The sequence below is a fragment of the Haliotis rufescens genome, unplaced genomic scaffold, assembly GCF_023055435.1.
Source record: "Haliotis rufescens isolate VD_foot unplaced genomic scaffold, xgHalRufe1.0.p SCAF_5, whole genome shotgun sequence".
In the NCBI taxonomy this organism is placed as follows: Eukaryota; Metazoa; Mollusca; class Gastropoda; order Lepetellida; family Haliotidae; genus Haliotis; species Haliotis rufescens.
This window is the reverse complement of record NW_025964223.1, coordinates 45,264,706-45,288,157: the sequence shown is the minus strand read 5'-3', so window position 1 is coordinate 45,288,157 and position 23,452 is coordinate 45,264,706. Positions and strand designations below refer to the sequence as shown.

Here is a 23,452-nt window from a genome sequence, read left to right as displayed (position 1 = left end):
CAAACCTACAGATTACGGATTGAACGTCAAAAGTGTCTGTCAGGTTTCTTAATGCTTAATTACTTTTCCTGGAGAATAAGTTTCTTGTACAAGCGCTATCTAACATGTTAACATACAAATATATCAATGTTGAAGCTAGGCTTCACTTCAGTTTTCCTTTATTTAGCAGGCCCTTCATACAGCCTAACTGTTTATATTACTATATCCTGCTGTGCTTTACACCTATCAAAGCTATACATTACTAATATATATGGGCTTAATTTTATCTATATTGCAAACTTTTATAAATCATTTATAATTAATAGTCAACATTTATACCTATAAATTTTTACTATACTCAATAATGTAACGTAATGTAATAAATTTAACCCCCCTTTCTTTCTCTGTGTGTAATTCTGATGGAAAGAAGTCACTCAACCAGTTCATGCATTTCATGGTAAAAAAAGATCAGACTTGGTTAGAATCCGTGTTTATCTCCGACAACTTCCCACTGGTGACATTGTAGTGAACTTGGGAAGTGGTGATGACTTTTTATATTTATATTATTATAATCTGCCAAACTGTACATAAATGTGTGTGTGTTAAATCATAAAATTCAAAGGGACTGTTCCCTACACCCATCAATATCATAATGAATGAACATTAGTTTATTGTATGGATTATAGAAAGCTCTCACTAAGTATATGTTTTACATGCATGAAAGATGGGATTAAGGGAGAAAGGAAATATTTTCCTGAATGTTTCCAATAACTAGTGGAGGAAATTGGAAATGGCTGAACCTGTAGATAGCGTCAAATCCGTGAAGGATTTGACAGATCTCACAGGGTAACATTCAACAGGCTCATTACCTTCGGATCGTGTTAACATTTTTTCTTAACAGTTTAGCAAAAGAGAAGAAATTTGAAGTGAACTACATTGGAAAATGAGAGAAGAAATTTATTGTCAATGTTTTTATCATAAAAACTCTCTGTTCAGTAAACAACAGTTGTTATTTTAGTACTTTCAAGAGGAATCCCAAACCTTCTCTTACTGTTCTGAATGTCTAAGTGAAAGCAAAAAAACATTAAAGTGCAACAAAGCATTTTCCATGGACTTGTTTATTTGTTATTTTGATATACATGTGTTCAGACTGATTGAAAAATATACAATATCAACTATAAATTTCTTCCGTGAGTGAATGCGTGTAATACTTGCATATTGGCTCCCCAGTTCTCATAATGCTTCATATGAATGCAAAATTGTGTGTTATATTAATATTATCTCTTATGTCAGTGACTGATTTCAAACCGCGTGTCTTGGTGTTACACAGCCAGTGTCCCAACTCTCGTGTATAGCAGATGCGTTCTGGACATATTACCTTTCGGCTCCATAGTCTGTACTGTCTTAAAATTGACTTTATTAGTCTTCGGATGTTACGTCTAGTACACACAAACAGGACCGTTTAGCCTATATAAGGAATGTAGCAGACAGTGGATCTTCCAGTTGGCTAACTTTCTGTTGGTAATATCCGTTTTCTTTTAGCAAATAAGAGGATAGTTAGTAACAAAGATATACGATATACAACGCATATTTGCACAACTATCACACAACCATTCGACACTGACACCGCATCAAACCCCGCGGTAGACTGGACGCAGTTATGTGCTCACCGATTAGATATACCCTACCGACAGGGTGGGGATTGTGGTTCGAAGCGAAACAGACAACCCTGTCTGTTGCCTAAAAAATGCTGGGCGGCGCCTTTGATCTTGCCTCTAACCATGCATGAAGTAGGAGTAAACGATGATGAGGATGGCCTGGAAATAAACAAGATTATTTCTTGTTGAATATCAAGGTACCAATTCGGTTCATTCGCGTTACGCCTACTTTCAGAAATAAATTATTCGCGTTACTCCGACCAGCGTTTTTTCTTTGATGATATGTGCGGGTTATGTTAACACAGGTGGTTGTTACAAGCACGCAATGAATGGTGTTTTTTGATGGTGATCAGGACACATTCTAACAGTAGAAACATATAACAGATTTATGATACATGCCTTAAAGAGAGTTTAAACATGTCAAAAGCGATTGACCCTACAATATAGGGTCATTTACTCCAACGTTCTAACTGTCAATCGTCTTAATAGGACCATAACGTTTGTTATATATCGACTGCCTGTCTCTATGTTTTAAGTTGTTAATCGGTAACTGCGGTCCAGATTTATTTAATTTATTCATCTATTGTTGCAATCTTGACTGATTTCTATACACAATAAAAATTCTAATTGATCATGCACTACTGAGGCAGTCAAGCACCTGTATAAGAAATATAAAAGCAGCCATGTTACATGTAGTTTCAAAAGCTGGCAATTATTTCGCCGCAATATAACTGAAAAAAATGCTGATGTGACGTGACATATACCCACAGACAATACATTTTTCCAATGAGTGTAGCACAATTTTATCAAAGTTTTATTTACAATTTGAAAACCAAAATAATATGAATATTAAAATTCGTCATCACTTTTCAAGTTTACTAAAATGTCCCCAGTTGGAAGATGTCACAGATAAACAAGGATTCTAACTAAGTTTGATCGTCACAGGTTTATCCCCAATTTGCCAGCACAATGCAGAGGATTAACAGTTACTGTAAGTGAGCATGGTTTTACGCCGCTTTTAGCAGTTACTGTGTTTATACAAGCACAGAAGTCATGCAAAAATCGCTCACAGTAGTTAGTGAGTAAACTCAACTGATGATTTTATAAGTATCCATCACAACCTTTGAAAGCTAACATGTGAATAAACTCAGTTCACTGAAACTTAAATAATTAAGGCACTTGCAGTGACCAGTTAACAAGTAATCAGTGAGATATTATATAAATACTTGGAACGCCAAACAACTTCATTGTAAATAGACAAATGCACCTGTGAATGGTCAAGGTTTTAAATACCGAGTGAAACAAAGACGAGGTTCCAGCCTACACTGGAAATGCTGTATGCTGCATGTCCAGCCTGCATCAACACCTCTAGTGATCTATTCGTGATTCCGAGCCTTGCGCATAACCATTGTCATGACCTGGTTGAGTGACTTCCTTCCATCAACGTGAAAGGATTACCCACAGCGAAAGAAAGGATTAAAATCCTAAAGATATCCTATCGAAATGGTATAAGTACTCACAACCAATTTCCTCTAATAGTAAACTGTCACCTTTGGTATCCCCAACAACACTCACCATGGTCATTGGGCAAATGTAAAAATCACAAACCTTAACGAGATTCTGTCTACATGGCCACATCCGGTCATTGTGAAGATCTAAAATTCTATCAACAGTGAGACAACATGGCTCTTCATAATCATTTCCAATATCCTCTTAGAATTAGTGATAAATATGTTAAGTCCCACACTAAACATTCTCTTAATAATTCTTACAAAATACCAAACAGAAAGTGGGGTGTGGGAAAATGGGACATATTCCTACGTGAAATAATAAGACATCAGTAGTGATGACTGTTCTATCATAATTCTACTATCTAAAGCATGAATTCGGCGAACGAAAAACATTATATTCATAGTCACCCTCAATGACTAACGTGGGCAAAACTTAAAACGAATATGTCCGCAATCCACAAACAATCACTTCACTAATGGCGAGCATTTACCAACCCGCGACAATCGTGTCAACTCGGGGATTCCCCTAGCAATAAACTCGCTTCTAAACTCACTGCTGTTCTACTGTCGGGTAGCCACAATGGCTAGACTGGACCCTTCTGGAATGGTTCATGCCATAAAAGTCCAACAACGGAACACTAATTAAGACGGGCCGACCTTGTGTTCATGGTCTGGTGAACACAGGTCAATGGCGGCTCGTTAACTCAAGATTCACATCTCACTGTTTTGATTTATCTCACTATTCTTTTAATATATTTTCCAACTTCAACTGAAACCCGGTCCCGTGTTACACGCATGGCACACGCGTGTGCAACGAGTGACTCACGCGTGCTCAACGGGTTGCACACGCGCTGCACACCCGTTGCACACCAGTGTCATTTGCGTGTTACACGCGTTCTCAACGCGTGTTAGGGGAATGAACTTTTAGGCAGTAGTGTATATGCATCAACTTCCTTTTCGCCAATGTTCCCCAAAAGTATGCAGATAATTCGAAGACAAATGTTTTGTGATGGGGTTTAAAATATGCTTTTCCAATCTTGCACCTACCCCGGCTTATGTTTCCCATGAAGTTCAAGGTCGAAGCATACATTCTGCACATCAAGTTTCATCATGTGGAAATAGCCTGAATAAATGTCCAAATATAAACTCTTCAGTATAGCCACCATGGCGTCCATGTTAATAATTGCATCGAAATTCTGTTAGCACTTTGTGGAAACAACATTGCTGGTATCATTCAGACACAGTTTCAGCTTCATAGACTTTCAGAGATGTTGAAATGTCGCAGCGGGTTTACGTGAAGATTAAAGATCGTAACTTCAATCAAAATGTGGCCAAAATATTTTTCATACCATATATTTCCTTCATATCCAATTTCATAAAGATACATGCAGAAATGTTTAACTGTTTTATAATCGGATAGGATTTTGTTTACGCTTTTGAGAGATACCCTAGCTGGGATAGATATTTTACTTGACTTTCCGTCAGGTGAGGTGATGTCGAAATAATGTATTGTATAATGTTATTCCACATACAACATGGTTGCTGCATATAACATTTCTGATGGTTTGTTGTTATTATAGTTGTTTCACAATCAAACCAAATGTTACATGCACGTCATACATACTGATGGCCTTTTCGATACTGAATCAAGTACTCAAAAGTGTTTATTTTATACGTTTGCGTCATAACACCTGCACCTTACCATGGTTGCTCACACGGTAATTGTGAGTTGGCTAATTTGATAACTGTTCATCGTAATTTTTATTCGTGTCCGACTCAGAACCAAATGATTGTCATGCGTTGCTTATATACTGGGCGGTTTAATTTCGGGGTCGGTTATCAGCTTCACGTATCTTTCAAAGATGCGACTTTCTTTAAACATCGTTTGTTGTCCAACTACAGGACGGATCCTGTATGTAAGAATGTATCAGACCAGAAAGAATATTAAATCCGATAAGACATACATTATTCTGTGTGTGTGCGTGCGTGCGTGCGTGCGTCTGTGTGTAATGACATGAATCGAATATTACCACACTGACATGAGACACGTTGGTGGAAATTGTTTATTGATTAAAATTTGTCGGAATTAATCATTATCTTGACTTCATATCAGATGGAACAAGCTTGGCTGCGACAAGAGCAATTGAAGAAACATATCCAGCTGTCATGTTTTGGGCTAAGTGAACCTGTACCAGGTTAGGCCCGGTGGCAAACAGGGAGGTAGGGACTACAAACTCCCAAACTTGCCAATAGGTGGTGCTGACAAACTTGTCGGAATCATACAGTTTAAAGAAAGAGTCCAGGGGATGGAGGTTAAAGGTAAGATGTGATACACTGTTTGTTTCATTGATCGGCCAACTGGTTGATACTCTCAGTCTTGCACTGTGAAACTGGCTACTTGGTAGATTTATTGTTGTTACAGTGACGTTGCCCTTGATTGGTATAAGCGTATCAGCGCCGTAGAATGTGGTTTCATTGAGAGTGACTGAAGGCAGTTTGTTTGAAGGGATCTTGAATGTAAACTGACACGTTGCTTCAGGAGGAAGTTCAACCACTCCTTGAGTTTTCTGGATGTCGATGGGTTCATTGAAGGTGATGACTGGGAACCAGTCGTCCTTGAGTGTGATACAAGTAGCTTCTCCAGTGGTTGGTGTGATCCAGTCCTCTTGAAAAACTAACTTGACTGCCTGTGACATCCGAGAATAGCTATGCAAGAGAATGACGGTTTCGTTAATCAATGGACTGGACATTGCCAACGGCGAAACCGTTCGCTCCGCGCCATCATATTGGCTGGTTGTTCTCACGAAGGAGAAGTCTGACGTGAATTTATACCAAAACTCGTAGACGTCGACAATACGTGTGGCTTTTCCTTCAAGTGTAAAAAGTGAATAGTTGAGACTATAACGTCCTGGCCATTCTTCATTTGCTAAAAGAAACACCACTGCTCTGTCAATGTATTCCCTGAGACCTAGTTGGGTAAATCTGTGGGCATTGGCTTGGTATATTGTTGAAAAGTCCACTATAGGCGATGGAGCATATTTATCACGTCCAATGACGCCGTCGCGACCATATTCACTGATAACAAGGGGGATAATCTTTCCGGTCTTCTGAGAAGCATAGTTTTCAACCAGGTCGACAAATGCTACCAGACGTGCTTCATTTATTCCAGTAAAATTGTGAGATTTCCCCGAAACAACGAGATAGTTGTACGCATGAAAAGAAAATACGTCAATGTAGCCTAAAGTGTCGTCCATGAAATTTGCCACATTGTGCCAATACAAAAAGTCGTTTACATCTGAATGATAACTTTGTCCGGTCAGTGTAGGACCAGCCACTTTGATGTTAAATCTGGCATGGAGTTTCTCCGCAACTAATTTGTGAAAGATGTTAATAGTCGTGTAATTCAGGATATGCCATTTACGATCCGGTTCGTTTATGGGCTCAAAGTAGGGTGGCATCATCTGTCCTTTGGTGTAGTCATACATTCCTTGCACCATCAACATCATGAACTCTGCAGCAGCATCGACATTGTTTGGGAAATGACCATCGTGTTCAGACATGTCTAGCCAACTCGGGTAAAACAGAGCTGTCAACAGCATAAAAGTAAAACAGTTACACAAATGAATGTGTTGGCATAAATGAATTGAAATGAAACATGAAAACATATGAATTATTAAAATTTAAATCCATAATGATGTTATAAAGAATGACATATTCATGGTCATGGTCATCTTAATCTCTTTTTAGAAGCAGGTTGGCTTTCATTTTGTTTATCAGGAAACACATTAAACGTATGATATCATTTGTGTGTCATATGTAAGCACTTAATGGAAAGTGGCTTCGTTAGGCTGTAAGAAGGGTTTGTAAAATTGCTTGTTTTTGTCCAACATTTATCCAATATCCTTACTTAAATAACTTGATAATTAATATTGAATTATAACTTTGTGTTTATTTATTTTCGTATTGTTTAGCGCCCCAGACAATCCTGTGTTTGACATCATGAGCAGCGACCTGTACAATTGGGATACGATGACTTGCATCAACCACGTCAGCGAGCCCGACCACCCGATCCCGTTAGTTGCCCTTTACGACAACTTGGTTGCTGAAGAGCAGTTTTAACCTGGATCTTCAAGGAGGAATTGTGAATAGTGAATAGGACAGTATGGGCTAATACTAACTAGGCTGAACCGTAGACAGCTGTGTCAACAGAACCGTTCGTAATATGATTTTTCTTTGACTCTTGTAAAGCTGACAAGATGTGACATCTGTGACATTCCAGGTTCGGTGACATTTCTTGACATTAATGCACCAGAACCAATGTTCAGTTTTCATTTTCTGATTTGCTTTAGAGAAAATGGATAAAATGGCTTCGGACAGAAACAAACTTTTCAACAAGTGAATTGTCTTTTGTAGAAGAAAAAATACATGTTAATATGGATATTGGTTCAGCATAGAAAGTTGATATACTCATATTTAGTTTTGTTATATGTGAACAAACAGTTTTATTCTGGTTATAATATGAATACAATTACTGATAATATTAATTCAAATTATTGGCCCCTGAGTTATCTTCTCTAAAAACACCATATAGTTTTCATTTTAGTTTTGGTGTGAAGCATACCACCGCCATTTGTTTTAAGGTCAATTGATAATAATTTCGAGTGAGTGAGTGAGTTGGGTTTAATGCCGCTTTTAACAGTATTCAAGTCCTACCGCGGCGTGTCAGCTTAATGTGGGAGGAAAGCCCGAAGTGATGCAGGCCTCAGACGTTTACCACTTCGGTGAAACCCACGAGCACGGGTATGGTGCTGACAAACCTAGAAACATAATTGGGGCGAACCGGGATTCGAACCCGCAATCATAGGTTTCTGTAATAATTTCGAACTGCAACATAAACATGTTACTATTTTGGAGTAAAGTTGCTTCTAAAATCAACTTTAAGTCACATTTTCGACCGCCTTTGGTGTGGAACACTAAGTTGATAGGGAGACACGAGACATCTGTCTTAAAAACTGAAATGCTCAGACTGAAAGACTGAAAAAAGGATTTGTTTTATATGATGGATAGTGTTATCGATGTGATAGACCAAACCAAATCTACTTGGTATAAGCAATTGAAGTCGCCTACCAGGAGCTCGTCACGCTGAAGACCCGGGTTCGAATCCCGACATGTGTACAATGCGTGAAGCCTATTGTTTACAGACCACTGTCATGTAGCGACGTTAAGCAACAAACAAACAGTAAACAGAATCTCTACCATCAGGCAAGTTCTAGTTCGCAGTAAGATATTTCGGTTTAATAGACGTTGGTTCACTACCTGGCTTCTGCATGCCAGGTGACGATGAACCAACAGTGGGTTCATGTCGCATCAATGGAAACAAATGGGAATCAATAGACAATCATGATGTTGGCCCAAATATTGAATCCAGCATTACCCAAGTGATGTCTGCTACCTAATTTCCAGCGAACAAACAGAATAAAACGGTGGTGTTGTAAACACGTTTTTTTGGCCTTATCCACTTATGGGTTCCGCCATGGCTACAGTGCCATCATATCGAGCAATCTTACCTTCCGCCATCAAGATCATGTCGTTCTCATAACCACTGTTGATGTTCTCAACGTACGCGGAGAACAGTTCCTTCTGTTTGGTGACGTTCTTCAGATGGTTGGGGTCAGGGTAGCCACTACGGTTTGGGTCCTCTGGCCACTACATTCAATATATTTATTGGATTAGTGGAATTACATTCCACTTAGTGCCGTTTTGTAAACATTTATCAATGCATATTTGCACGGACATTTACTGTCATTCTGAGTGACAAGTGTTATTGTAAATGGTAAAGAATACACCATCAAAGTTTTGAAATTAATTACGAACAGTTTTAAATTCAATATTTTCTCATTTTAGATATTTGTTTTCATTTCTGTTGTAACCTGTTAGGCAATATTTGACCTGTTATTCTCCCTACGCCATTCTTGTCAGTTCACTGGACAGATATAGTAACACGTGCTTAAAGAACTTAAAATATCTTTTTCGTAACAGGCTTTGAGAGATTCTAAGACATACGTGTATTTGTTTCTAATATTGATGAATCTGAGTTTAATCTAAATAGCAGAGTGTCTCCACGTATGTCGAATGTTTGTTTTAATTGAATATATTACCATTACGTTATCACCATTAATGGCTTTCAAATTTGATGATGTCAAATATTTCATTGAACAATACTAGTGACATGTTTCATTTGCATGTAATATTTGGCATTATTCATAAGTAGATCTCACATTTTGGAAGAGACGTTTGTAAGAATCTACGTCACCCCAGCGTCCACTATCAGTCCGAATGCTCCGACATTTTGGAATGAGGAATGATGAATCCAGGTTATTGTGCTTGTTCCATCTATTACTGTCATAGTGAGCGCTTCCTCCCTGTGCCAGCCATTGAGGATGGATGGTGACAGTAGTGTCAGTGTATACACCGCCTACTGTCAGACTCAAAGTGAAAAAGACCTGTGTCCATTTCATTTTCTGAAACAAATATCCCATTCAATGAATATTTTCGTTTACAATTCAGCTACCTGGTTTCATTTTATTTTCGAAACATATTTACTATTAACAATAAAACGGGCTCTTAACATAGATATATGTGGTATAATATCATTCAAGTCAGCATGATGCATACAGTAAAATATATGTGCATATCAAGTACGTGACACTGTGGTTGTCACTGATCTGTTTATTGAGATGAGCTGAGATGTTAATCATTTGACGTTGGACACTGGTCCCTTACAGCATACACAAAATACATTGATTATATCCATTGATACCACGTGTAGTTGGCGCCATTTGAACATTTTGGTATTTTTTAATTAAAAAGAGATGTCGATTCTTTGTTATATTATACAATACCTTACCTCTACAATAATAATGTATTCAAAAATTATGTGAGAGAGACTTGATCGGGACTTCGGACAGGCAGGTTGGATGACTAACGCTTCGAAGATGCTCCATGGCCATTGCGGTCCGATTATCATTGCGCAGCTGTATTTTTTGTATAACGAATAAAAGTGTTTTTGACCCAAAGTTGGACTGCGGTGTTTGAAAGACAGACATCTAAAGCCATTTAAATCAGTATTCCTAACCTGCCCAGCCGCTGCATTCTACTTTTTAACTATTACTATTAACAATAAAACGGGCTCTTAAAATTGAACGCTTAGACCACTAGGCTACCCCACCGCCTCGACTCACTGTCAGATCGCCACGCTTCATATTACCTTATATATATCGCCAGCTTGCGGTATCCCGCCCCTCATTCACAAAGCCATGCTTAAGAGGCTGACTCGGCCGTTCTCAACCCTTAATGACATGCAACTGACCCTTACGTGACTCACTGCTACTGACCCTGGTAATGAACCTATTTGTGTTGACAGCAAAACGGGTATTACACATGTGTGTAAATTTAACTTACTTATCTCATAATATACTACACATAAGCTACCTTTCAAAACCCTTATCCCGCCCAAGCTTGTATTTCCTTCCAGTAAAGCCAATACCCCTTGACATGCAACATTTAGTATTACATGGATATTACATACACACGGCATACTCACGAGACAGCCCAGGTTCGACAATTAATAGAACACTGCGAGTGAGTTTATATACTTACAGTTCATGGAAACTTTCGGTGACACTATCATTCTTCAAATTGTTGTACATGATAAGAACATGCATAGGTATGTAGGTGTGGAAAGAGGGCATTAAGGTAAGTGCATGTCACCCTGACACTCAAATAATGAAGAATGAATACGAATATTACACTTCTACGTTAACATTGTGACGCCAATTCTTGTTTTATAAAAACTCCTCAGTTACATTTTGATAATTTTGTCATCAGAAAACATTTTATTAGAGTCTTTATACTTAGAATTCATGGAAATTATCCGCGGCCTTGACACTTCTATTTCATAAAGAATGTCTCTGTTATGTTGATGAACGGAAATAGCGTTGAGGTATATCTAAATACTTGAGTCCTACCGACCTTTAAACAATTGTAGACCCGTGAAGATCCGGGGTAGAATAGGTCTTCAGCAACCCATGATTGCCGTAAAAGGCGACTATGCACGTCGTAAGAGGCGACTAACGGGATCGGGTGGTCAGGCTCGCTGACTTGGTTGATGTATGTCATCCATCCCAATTGCGTGGGATTATTTACAGACCGCCGATTTATAGCTGGAATATTGCTGAGTGCGGCGTAAAACAACAAACGAAACCTTAAACAATTGTACATGTACATCCAAAATGCAGAACGTGTAAATCCACGTTTAGAATATATCTTTATCGATTTCGTTGTAGCTAATATGATGTATTATTGTAACGCCCAGACAGGTAGGTATTTTAAGAAATCAAAGACTTTGTAGAATTTGTAAAAATGGTTGTATTGAAGATGAATCTTACTTTTTATGTGTTCGTCCAGTGTACAGTGATTTAAGGGCATTATATCTAAAAATACCTATTTCCACCACAATCCACATGTTAACAATTTCTGTAAATCAATGTGACTGTACAGAAACTATTATACATTTGTCTATGTTTATTTGTCATAAGAACGTGACCCGTGAAGATCCGGGGTAGAATAGGTCTTCAGCAACCCATGATTGCCGTAAAAGGCGACTATGCTTGTCGTAAAAGGCGACTAACGGGATCGGGTGGTCAGGCTCGCTGACTTGGTTGATGCATGTCATTGGTCCCACCTGCGTGGATCGATGCGCATGATGTTAATCACTGGATTGTCTGGTCTAGACGCGATTATTTACAGACCGCCGTCATAAAGCTTGAATATTGCTGAGTGCGGCGTTAAACAACAAACCAACCAACCAAATCATAAGAACGTAAATGAATTTGTAACACACCCCAGACAATGTAATTCTATAGTACGTGTACGTGTTGGTACCCTGCCTGGCGCTCCGCTTTGGGTGGATTATACCAAGGACTCTCCGGCTCGCAGTCAATATACTGTGTCGGAGTAGGGTACATGCAGTGTGGTATCGCAGAGACACAACTATTAAACTATAAAACCATGCACGCACGCACGCACGCACGCACGCACGCACGCATGCCCGTCCGCAAAAATATAGAATGACTGGCATAGGAATGAATGAAAGACCATGGTGAAGGACATTGTCAACCTTTTTTACAAAAAATACTTTTTTCTGTCAGGAGTCACAGTTAAAGTATCATACATGGTTCATGCTATTTTACCCATAGGGTCAGCTCATATAAATCGTACATAAAAAGTGCAAATATAAATTCAATTTTTCTGAAGGGGAACTGGGCGGTCGGGTAGCCTAGTGGTTAAAGCGTTCGCTCGTCACGGCGAAGATTATGCAATTAGGATACCACATGCATGAACCTAGTCAGCGAGCCTGACCACCCATTCCCGTTAGTTGCCTCTTACGACGTACAACTGTGAGTATTTATTTAATCGATGCGATAGACAAACATATTTATTTGGTTATTTGCAACTGAGGTCACTACTAGGAACTACTTTTGATGAACTCAATACATTGAGGCAATAAACTATTGTTAAACAGTTCCCCCAAAATGTAGGCAATGGTTTCTTGATGCATTGGTGTTTCTGTGGAGAAACAAGGCCGTAATCATAAATCGTTTGGCAAAATTAGGCGGATCACTTGTATGATACGGGAAAACAACGTCATCACCTCGGACTATTCTAGCCCACCGCTGTTAAAGATGGGCTGAATGTAAAATATAAAATACATTACTAACTCTGATTACCTGGAGAATGAAGTGATATAAAAACGGAATTGTCCTCGAGTGTTTAATGCTAACTTCTCATAAAAGAGGTTTGGTTTAGTGTTTAACTCCGCATCAGCAATATCCTAGCTCTTCCACGACGGCCTGTAAATAATCGAATTTTGACCAAACCAACCGGTGATTGATATTTGAGCAAGGCCGAGTTACGGTGATACGCAATCAACTGCGCTTGACAACCCGATCCTTACGACTCACATAGGTTGTTGGGGAACATTTCTAATCCGGAAGTTCATCGAGGCAGAAAGTGTGTTCATGCATCGTTAACTGTTTATATGGAGGTGTCAAACCCGTCACGGTTACATGTAGGTTTGAAGCCCGTCTCCTGGTTACTTGAGGTTAACTGTTTACAGGGAGGTGTCAAATCCGTCACTATGTTACATACAGGTTTGAAGCCCGTCTCCTGGTTACTTGAGGTTAACTGTTTACAGGGAGCTGTCAAATCCGTCACTATGTTACATACAGGTTTGAAGCCCGTCTCCTGGTTACTTGAGGTTAACTGTTTACAGGGAGCTGTCAAATCCGTCACTATGTTACATACAGGTTTGAAGCCCGTCACCTGGTTATATGAGGTTAGCTGTTTACAGGGAGGTGTCAAATCCGTCACTATGTTAAATACAGGTTTGAAGCCCGTCACCTGGTTGCTTGGGGTTAACTGTTTACAGGGGGCTGTCAAATCCGTCACTATGTTACATACAGGTTTGAAACCCGTCACCTGGTTATATGTGGTTAGCTGTTTACAGGGAGTTGTCAAATCCGTCACTATGTTACATACAGGTTTGAAGCCCGTCTCCTGGTTACTTGAGGTTAACTGTTTACAGGGAGGTGTCAAATCCGTCACTATGTTACATACAGGTTTGAAGCCCGTCACCTGGTTATATGAGGTTAGCTGTTTACAGGGAGGTGTCAAATCCGTCACTATGTTAAATACAGGTTTGAAGCCCGTCACCTGGTTATATGAGGTTAGCTGTTTACAGGGAGGTGTCAAATCCGTCAGTATGTTACATACAGGTTTGAAGCCCGTCTCCTGGTTACTTGAGGTTAACTGTTTACAGGGAGGTGTCAAATCCGTCACTATGTAACATACAGGTTTGAAGCCCGTCACCTGGTTATATGAGGTTAGCTGTTTACAGGGAGGTGTCAAATCCGTCACTATGTTAAATACAGGTTTGAAGCCAGTCACCTGGTTGCTTGGGGTTAACTGTTTACAGGGAGGTGTCAAATCCGTCACTATGTTACATGCAGGTTTGAAGCCCGTCACCTGGTTATATGAAGTTAGCTGTTTACAGGGAGGTGTCAAATCCGTCACTATGTTAAATACAGGTTTGAAGCCCGTCACCTGGTTATATGAGGTTAGCTGTTTACAGGGAGGTGTCAAATCCGTCACTATGTTATATACAGGTTTGAAGCCCGTCACCTGGTTGTATTTGTAGGTTCCCAACCAGTCACCTAGTTCTGGTAGGTTGTAAACCCGTCGGTTGTTTACATTTAGGTTTCAACCGGTCATTTTGTTACTTGTAGGTTTCGAACCCGTCACTTCTCCACATGAAGGTTTAAACCCATCATCTTGCTACTTGTAGGTTTCGAACCCGTTACTTGTCCACATGAAGGTTTAAACCCATCATCTTGCCACTTGTAGGTTTAAATTCAGCACCTGGCTACTTGTAGGTTTAAATCCATCATCTGGCTACTTGAAGGTTTAAATCCATCACCTGGCTACTTGTAGGTTTAAACCCATCAACTGGTTGCTTGTTGGTCTTAAACCTGTCACCTGGTTACTTGTAGGTTTAAACCCATCATCTGGTTGCTTGTAGGTTTTAACCCATCATCTTGCTACTTGTAGGTTTAGACCCTTCATCTGGTTACTCGTAGGTTTTAAAACCATCACCTGGTTACTTGTTGGTTTAAACCATTATCTGGTTACTCGTAGGTTTTAAACCCATCACCTGGTTTCTTGTAGGTTTAAACCTACATTTGGGTACTTTGAGGTATAAACACACCATATGATTACTTATAGGTTTAAATCCACCATTTGGTTACTTGCGGGTTTAAACTATCATCTTGTTACTGGTAGTTTAAACCCATCACTTGTCTACAGGTAGGTTTTACGCCGGACACTTGTGTAAGTCGGTAGAGTATCAAACCATGTAGGGCTGGAACGGGGAAAGAGTTGAAACGTCGAGGACAGCTGATAGTGTCGTGACAACTCGACCTTCGAAAATGTGACAACTAAATCAATCATGAGTCATCCAAATCATGGTGGCGTTTATCTATAATAAGAGCGACGTGCATAGGATAGGGTGATTAGGATGATACAAAAAGATAAAGAGATACAAGTATCAAATCGATTTAACTGAAGTTAATGTTGGGAGTAATGTTTAAGTTCCAAATAAATCTACGCCAGATGCAGGATTTACGTTTTTTTGTGTGGAATGAGACACAAACATTCATTGATATAATTACAGACAACGTGAGGAGCCCATATCTTGTTCCCTCTGCTTGATGAAGCGACGTAAACAATCCTCTTTTCATCCGATTCCAAGCAGGATCGACTTGCTGTGGCTTGGTGAATATGTTAAACGACACAAGTAGACATTTTACGACTGCTTCATCTTGTTGCCATCTTATCGATGTGCATTGGATCATAAAACCGGTCAGTTGTGATAAAGGCAATCCCAGAATGATGATCATTCATTTTTTAAAACATGTTGTATTAACGCCGCTTTGAACAGTATTCCAGTTATATTTCGGCATGTCAGCCTGATGTGGGAAGAAAGCCCAAAGTGATACAGTGACCAAGAAAGGGTCACCAAAAGCTAGGTGTGTGTGTGTGTGTGTGTGTGTGTGTGTGTGTGTGTGTGTTAGTAAATAATTATGCACATATTGGGGAGAATCTTGAAAGAAAAGTACAAGGACGAGGTGGGGGGTCATCCAAGAGCATAGGGGGAGCGTAATTGTTTCAGTACAATAATACATCAACGACCTCAGACCCTCAGATCCCTCCTCCCCCCTGTAGCTCATGGCCGGTCCCTCAGTTGGCACCCCATACCACTTTGCTACACTGACTGTCCAAAGGTCATGTTCGGGTTGCAAACCAATCATTAGGGTATGCTGACATGGCTAAGGGAGGCAACTCTGCACACCGAGTTGAAGTGACGACTTGGCCACCAGTGTCTACTTTCATCCGACCTCATAGAATGATTATTATGTACCCTGCATGAAAGATGTTCCAGCCACTGGTGACGAGATGTACAAAGGAGCTGAAAACACTGAGGACGGTCTGGTGTTCATTCTGAATTAGGTCTAGACGCTGTCGTTAACGCCATGCATGATATTGAGCCATTAGTCCTGTCTAATTAGTGTGATATTGTATTTCTAGACAGGCCATGGGCATAAAGCCTTCATACTTGTAAAGTGTTGTTAAAATGACCCGATCCACACCTGCTTGTGTTAAGCATACTACATACGGAGATCACAACTCAATGATTCACAAACATTAACCTCTATCATACAGAGGTAGGACAAGATGATAATGTGACTGTTAACCTTCCAACCCCTCACAAACAGCTTCGGTTATATACTACCAAAGAAGCTGAGATTGAATGCACACTGATCCATTGATCGGGGTAATAATGCGGTGGTTTGAGCCAGCTTCCAGGTGAGGATTTGGCGCATTATAACTATTCACGTAACTTGCATAATTAAAGACATCTTGAGACATGGCCATGACTGGAGAGATGGTATACTGTATTAAGTTGAATTTGATTAATTGACGCAGGGTAACATGATATGTCTGATAGATAAATATTATTGGCAAGAAATTCTCTGTGAAGCAGCTTTCCTCTTTATAAATATACGTGAAGTTCATACACGTGAACCAGTACACCTTAGACACCATGGACAGGACAAATTATGAGTATGATGAGTCACCAGTTTGCCACAAACTGGCCATAATTCTGCCACTAGTCTGTAACCAGCTTCTCACGTATCTGTCACTTGTTTGCCATCGACCCATCCCTAGTTTGGCCACTGTATATCCCTGGAGTTTCACTGTCACCAGTGTCCTGCTTTCAGGCACTGAACATTTGTTAGCCCGATTTGCTGATGACACTACACTGATTTAGACAGGAAAAAAATGTGCCTCTATATAGTTAAAAATACCCGAATCGTTATTGTACTTATTTCCAGACTTAACGTAACTATAGAAAAGAAAGCATGATATGGATTGGTTAAAAGAAAAGAAGCATGCTAATATTATGTAAGGATTCGAATTTAGAATAGGTAGAATATTTTAAGTTATCAGGATGTATTTTTTATGTTAACTTCGAAAACGATATTGGTGTCAATAACAATGATGAGTTTAAGGTAATGGGAAAACCGAAAAAATAATAATATAGAATTGTAGAATATTGACTCCATTTAGAGTCAGTACAGTGCAGTGCCTAAATAATTATTTCTATTGTATATGGAATGGAAAACCAAATTGTCAGTAACTTTCCAGGCGGTGGAAATAAAGTACCAGAATTTTTTTATTATAATAAATTAGGAAAATTCTTTATGAAGCACATATACCCCACAATATATTAGAAATGAGAGCTAACTATGTACAGTACAAAAATGAAATAACAACGATTACCATCGAATAGGCTTCCAATAGAACGTAAAGCTTCAAGAAATAGTGTGCATTTACTATATATAAGGTTTAACGACAATATAAGGTATAACCAAACATGTATTTAAAATAGACAGTTGCATAAAGTTCATAAATGACTTACAAGATGAAAAAGGAAAGTATAGTAATGAAGTTGATTCTGATGCTTTGCCTTTCTATGGGCTAAAAGCGGGACTATGGAATACTGAAATCTAATCACCGACGGTCATAACCTGAAATACATATTTTACCTTATAATATTTCTCAGTATCATATCAGTTTAGAAGGATCAAAACATTACAATATCCTGTTAGATTCTTCATTCGAAAAAAGAACATATCAGTTCACATGGAGCGAGAATCCTAATTCAGTCTATTCGGAGAGCGGAAAAAATACATGAAATACTATTTAGATGTACAGTTAGTACAGACCTACGCTGGCTTCAGTACTGAAAATTTATAGAATGTTGCCTGTCAAAATAAGATACATTGATACTCCGCTATGTCCTTTTTATGAAGGTGAGCCTTGTGATATTGATCATATATTTTGGCAAAATGTTTTTGTCAACTCTCTCTGGACTGAAATCCGACATTGGTTCAACATCAAAGCTTCTCTACAAATAGAAACTAAATGTAATATTAGGTTTTCAAACTTCTATCCTTTCAATGCAATTGCTTTTGCTATTAAAGATTCTGTAGTCACAAAATGCTATGTTCTAAATGCTTAGGATTCAGAGAGAGTTGGAGGGTTATAATAATATATTTAAAGCAAAATCTCTTCAATATGTAATAAATTAGAATTAAGAATTAAGAATTAGCTTCACGTTATTATTGACATGTCTCACTTATCGTCCATATAATGTGAATCAAAGAATCTAAATGTATCATCACATATGTGTGGTAATATTCATAAATAATTATGTGTATGTTGTGTCCCCCATAAATTTGGAATAAAACAAATTCGTGCTTGCCTAAAATCAGCTCATTCTGTCACGAGTTTCTTATCAAAGTGCCACCAATTACTGCTTCACTGTCACCAGTTTCCTGCTTGCTCAAAATCAGGTCATTCTGTCATCAGTTTCTTATCAAAGTGCCACCAATTAATGCTTCACTGTCACCAGTTTCTTGCTTGCCTAACATCAGGTCATTCTGTCATCAGTTTCATAGCAAAGTGCCACCAATTACTGCTTCACTGTCACCAGTTTCCTGCCTGCCTAACATCAGGTCATTCTGTCATCAGTTTCTTATCAATGTGCCACCAATTACTGCTTCACTGTCACCAGTTTCCTGCTTGCCTCACATCAGGTCATTCTGTCATCAGTTTCATAGCAAAGTGCCACCAATTACTGCTTCACTGTCACCAGTTTCCTGTTTGCCTAACATCAGGTCATTCTGTCATCAGTTTCTTATCAATGTGCCACCAATTACTGCTTCACTGTCACCAGTTTCCTGCTTGTCTAACATCAGGTCATTCTGTCATCAGTTTCATAGCAAAGTGCCACCAATTACTGCTTCACTGTCACCAGTTTCCTGTTTGCCTAAAATCAGGTCATTCTGTCATCAGTTTCTTATCAAAGTGCCACCAATTACTGCTTGACTGTCACCCGTTTCCTGCTTGCTTAACATCAGATCAGTCTGTGTCTAGGTTCCCGTTTGCCAAACATCAGGTCATTCTTCCAGCAGTTTCTCATTGAAGTGCCATCAATTACTGCTTCACTGACATCAGCTCATTTTGCAATCAATTTTTCAGTTGTCTCGCCTTTGTTCTTTCTTTCCAAATCTGATATTTTTGACAGATGATGGTAAAATATGAACGTCCCGGTCGGGTCACAACTGAATCACTCTGCAAATGGATCCATGCATATAAGACCTGACAGTGCTGTGGCATGAAGCCCCCTTGCTCTAGGAGGGGATCAAAGCGTCCACCGAAACCCCGAAGTAGTGCATTCTCCTCCCCAGCCGCTATTAATTGAGTGTATGCGGTTATTATGCCATAGATGGAGTGTCTGAGCACGATAACGAAGAGTGATGTGACACTACTTCATTAATCTTTATGACTAACTTGCTGCTATAATGTCATCAACTAAAGATATATCTTGCAGCATCATTGAAAGTTGCTTTCATCCCAATACAGCGGCCAGTGACCTTGCAAGGAGATTGGAAACACACACCTCTGTTGTTATTTTATTGCTCGTTGCAGTCTTTTTAAGGCAGCCTTGATGGATATACTACACATTTCAGCTAGAGATCACAAGAATCAGCCTACTTCTTCATGTATAACCATAAGGATTTCCTCTGATTTCTTGGGACGAGGAGAAGTTTATTTATCTTTTCGATATGACGACATTTGTAATGTCGAGAAATATTTAGCAATACGTATAGATTTAATTATGTTTAAAAATTTGATGATAGATTTCACATGTTTTCCCATATCAGATGACCTATTTTGAGGGAGTTTAGCCACATTCTTGGCGAGACTGTCTTGGAAAGGTAGGTGCATTGTGAATATGCCCGTAATAGTGCTAATACTTAATGCAATAATCTAATAATAATTTGCTTTACTTAATATTTGTAACTCGGTATCACGATATTCCGAGGCTTTATAGTCTAGAAAAGAACGTAGGGTCCCTGGTTGTGAAAGATTAAAGGACGTTGATGAATGGGAGCCCCGATAGTAAGATGGCTTTGTGGAAGGGATTCCTGGCGATCGCTTTGTGAAACCCTGGGACACGACAGGACACCATATGATGGCGTCGGGGTACAGTGGTCCGTTGGTCCATGGCGTCTCATTTCTGTCTGAAGAATTTCGTTGTGAAGTCACTTTTGTGCAATGCTGTGATTCCAGATTCGACCCTATCACGTTCTGTAGCAGGTCAAAACCGTAACCATGCTGTATTCTCAAAATCGTCCACAACCTCATTTTGGTGCTTAGTCTGTCAGTATCGTCATTAAGATCCGTTAAAAGAACATCCCAATTACTCTCGGAACAAGAGGGGCGGTGGGTATTCCATTGATGAAGGTGTTTATTGCTCTCGCCTTTGTTGGATTATTCGCATGGGTGCAATGTGTGAAGCCTATTTTTGGTGTCCCTGGCCGTGATATTGTTGACTCGGAGTGTTGAAACTGCATCATGTAATAGGTGAGACTGTGAGGGAGTTGTGATATGATCAAAGTTTTGAGGATAAATATAATTTGTCACTTGTGCTACTTTCGATGCTATTAGAATCAAATATTTACCAAAGACATATAATCATCCATACATTTGAAAATACAATTGCCACAAACGATCCTTAACGAGTCAAAATCACTGCTTATAAAAGAAGAACGTATTTGTTATATTGTTTTAATTAAATGATGTATATTGGCACTACCGTACTTGTAAAATATTATTTGTACAAACCCTTTATACGTTATAAGTACCACCTCCGTGTCCCAGCGGTAGAGCGTCCGCAAGAAGAGCAGACGGTCTGGGGTTGATCCCCGGCCGCGCCATACCAAAAGAGGTTAAAATATGGTACTTATGTTACCCTGCCTGGCGCTCGGCATTAAGGGACTAAAACAAGTACTGGTCGGCTCGGAGTCACTGTACTGTGTCTGGCTTGGGTATTCATGTTAAACTGCGGCATGATATCTCAGTGGGCTAGCACTATAAAATCGGCATTAGTCCGTTATATCGTTGTTATATCCCTACACGCCTGCTGCAAACTTCCTTCCGGAGATGCAAAGCGAGTTACAACCTTCATAACATCTTAAACACTGACGTCAGTTGCACGGTACTTCATGTGGTGCGCTCAGGCCATCTAAAACACAAATTCTTTGATGCTTCTCAGTATGAATTGAGTTCTAATGGAAAATTACAAATTACGTCACTGAGTGTCTACTTGATACACAGGCTGTTAATGTCACTTTTCTTGACATGAACACTTCATTACATCGACTTTGATCTGTGGCAATGGTGGTTTCTAAATTTCAATTTTAGGATAATTGAACCTGACGGAGATGATATTTTTCTTTCACATGACCCATTCCGTTTTCCCTTGTTCTGATAAAAGCTGTGCAGCCCTTGCGTCATGCCACAGTCAATGACGTCATCATTACACTTGATTTGCTCCGATGAAAGTACAGGTAAAAGTCGTCGGGCCACGCACTTCCGGAAGGGCAGAGGGTTTCCTGGAGTAAATTTCTTTTCGCGTACTATGTTCATGTTTCTTATGAATAACAAGAACACCGACCATATACTAATTTACATCACCTGGGTATATATGTGCAAAAGTAGTGCTATCTGTACGTAGTCAACAGGTTAAAATGTGAAAAGATATGTAGAAATACACTTATCAACAGTTTCTGCACAATTTGCATATGGAAATATTTCATGCACAGAAAGTGAGGACTAAATTCTGGTTTCGGAGGAGAGAAAGTTTGCAGAGCATGGTAAAAACAACACTGTCCATCTTACTATCTACATGTAATTCCCATTAATTAACGACCTTTAAAGGAGATTTACAGTCAACTATAAATATGGGATTCAATATTTTATTGAACCATATTTAAACAAATATCTTGAAGGAAAACATCTAAACACACTATTTGTGAAACCCCCGTTGAAACCTACTTGTATTCCGGAAACTTCCGGTAGTTAATGAACAGGATTGTCATCACGTGACGTGACGTCATAGTGGAGGGTTGACTTGCAGACGATGTTAAACGCTATCTGAACATTTCTAAATAAAATGGATGTTTATCAATAAAAAATAATTCGTGAGACACTTGTTCTTGTGTAAAATGTGCCAGGTGTAGATTGACGCTCAGCATTGTCTAAACATTGTTAATTGTGTTGTCAATTAGCATAGGGCTATTTAAGCTATATTTGTTGTCCATACAAATGAATGTTATGTGTTAAAATTGTATTGTCTAGGGATGATTGGTTTAGTTAATACTGCCGCGTAAACAGTTATAATAACATGTACTTCATTGATCAACAGGGTGTTATAAGTTGCAGGCATTTAGCTTACAGAGTATGCATGCACAGTGACTCTACTCGTTCATCATAATAACATGGACTACTGAATATTAGATAGAGATGCAAACGAAGAATGAAATAAACTTATTTAACAACAAATAAATGAACTTAAACTGACAATATCACACTGAAATACCTGTCACATTATAATTTCTCCCAACAATGTTCACAAAATTCACACTTATCTGACCTAAATCAGTTGTCAAACAATAACTTATCCCAGATTTAGTCAGAAAATGATAGTCGGTGGTGGATCTAGAGGCGTTATTCAGGGGTTTAAACCACCCACAATCCCCCTCTTACGAAATTCACAACCAGTGAAAACTTCCCTCTCAACCGAGTGTTCGTTTGAGAAAAAATGTACCCGCCTCTGATTATCAATAAACGATATTAAACATATATCCAATAAAAATGGCACACAAATATTTTTTTTACATCGACATGTATTGTAAAATCATTCCCGAATAAAAGACATGTCCTTGATATTATTTATTTTCAATTTTTCATAACTTAGATATCTTCATGTGTTCATATAACAGTGGTGTATATAATGCACGTGGTGGTAAGTATTAACGCGTTTTATGTCCTCTTCTAAAATAAGGACTCAATTAATTTCAGGGCTTACAGATACAGTGCATACAAAAGATTCTCGACTTTAAGTCTAGTTTATTAAAGATGTCCCCAAATGAGACTGCCAACCCCCGTTTGGTACGCGGGATTCACGGGTCTATTAAGATAGAATTCGTCACTCAGCGATCTGGTACGCAGGACTCATATAAAATCGTATTTGGTTTGCAGATTCAACATTTA

The 23,452-nt window shown here is 39.0% G+C and overlaps 1 protein-coding gene across 2 annotated transcripts; it reads right to left on the bottom strand.

Annotated features, from left to right (window-relative positions):
• Nucleotides 1-5,193: 5,193 nt before the first annotated feature.
• LOC124139965 (beta-porphyranase A-like) lies at nt 5,194-10,790 on the bottom strand. 2 transcript variants are annotated; one of them, XM_046507255.2, is made up of 4 exons: nt 10,737-10,790; nt 9,427-9,669; nt 8,716-8,854; nt 5,194-6,734 (listed from the first exon to the last, which is right to left on the bottom strand). In XM_046507255.2, exons 1-4 carry the CDS (start codon nt 10,743-10,745, stop codon nt 5,242-5,244), a joined length of 1,884 nt encoding a protein of 627 aa, XP_046363211.2. In that variant the 5' UTR covers nt 10,746-10,790; the 3' UTR covers nt 5,194-5,241. The 2 variants fall into 2 exon arrangements, with proteins under 2 accessions (XP_046363211.2, XP_046363213.2); XM_046507257.2 differs by having other exon boundaries at nt 10,752-10,786.
• Nucleotides 10,791-23,452: the final 12,662 nt, after the last annotated feature.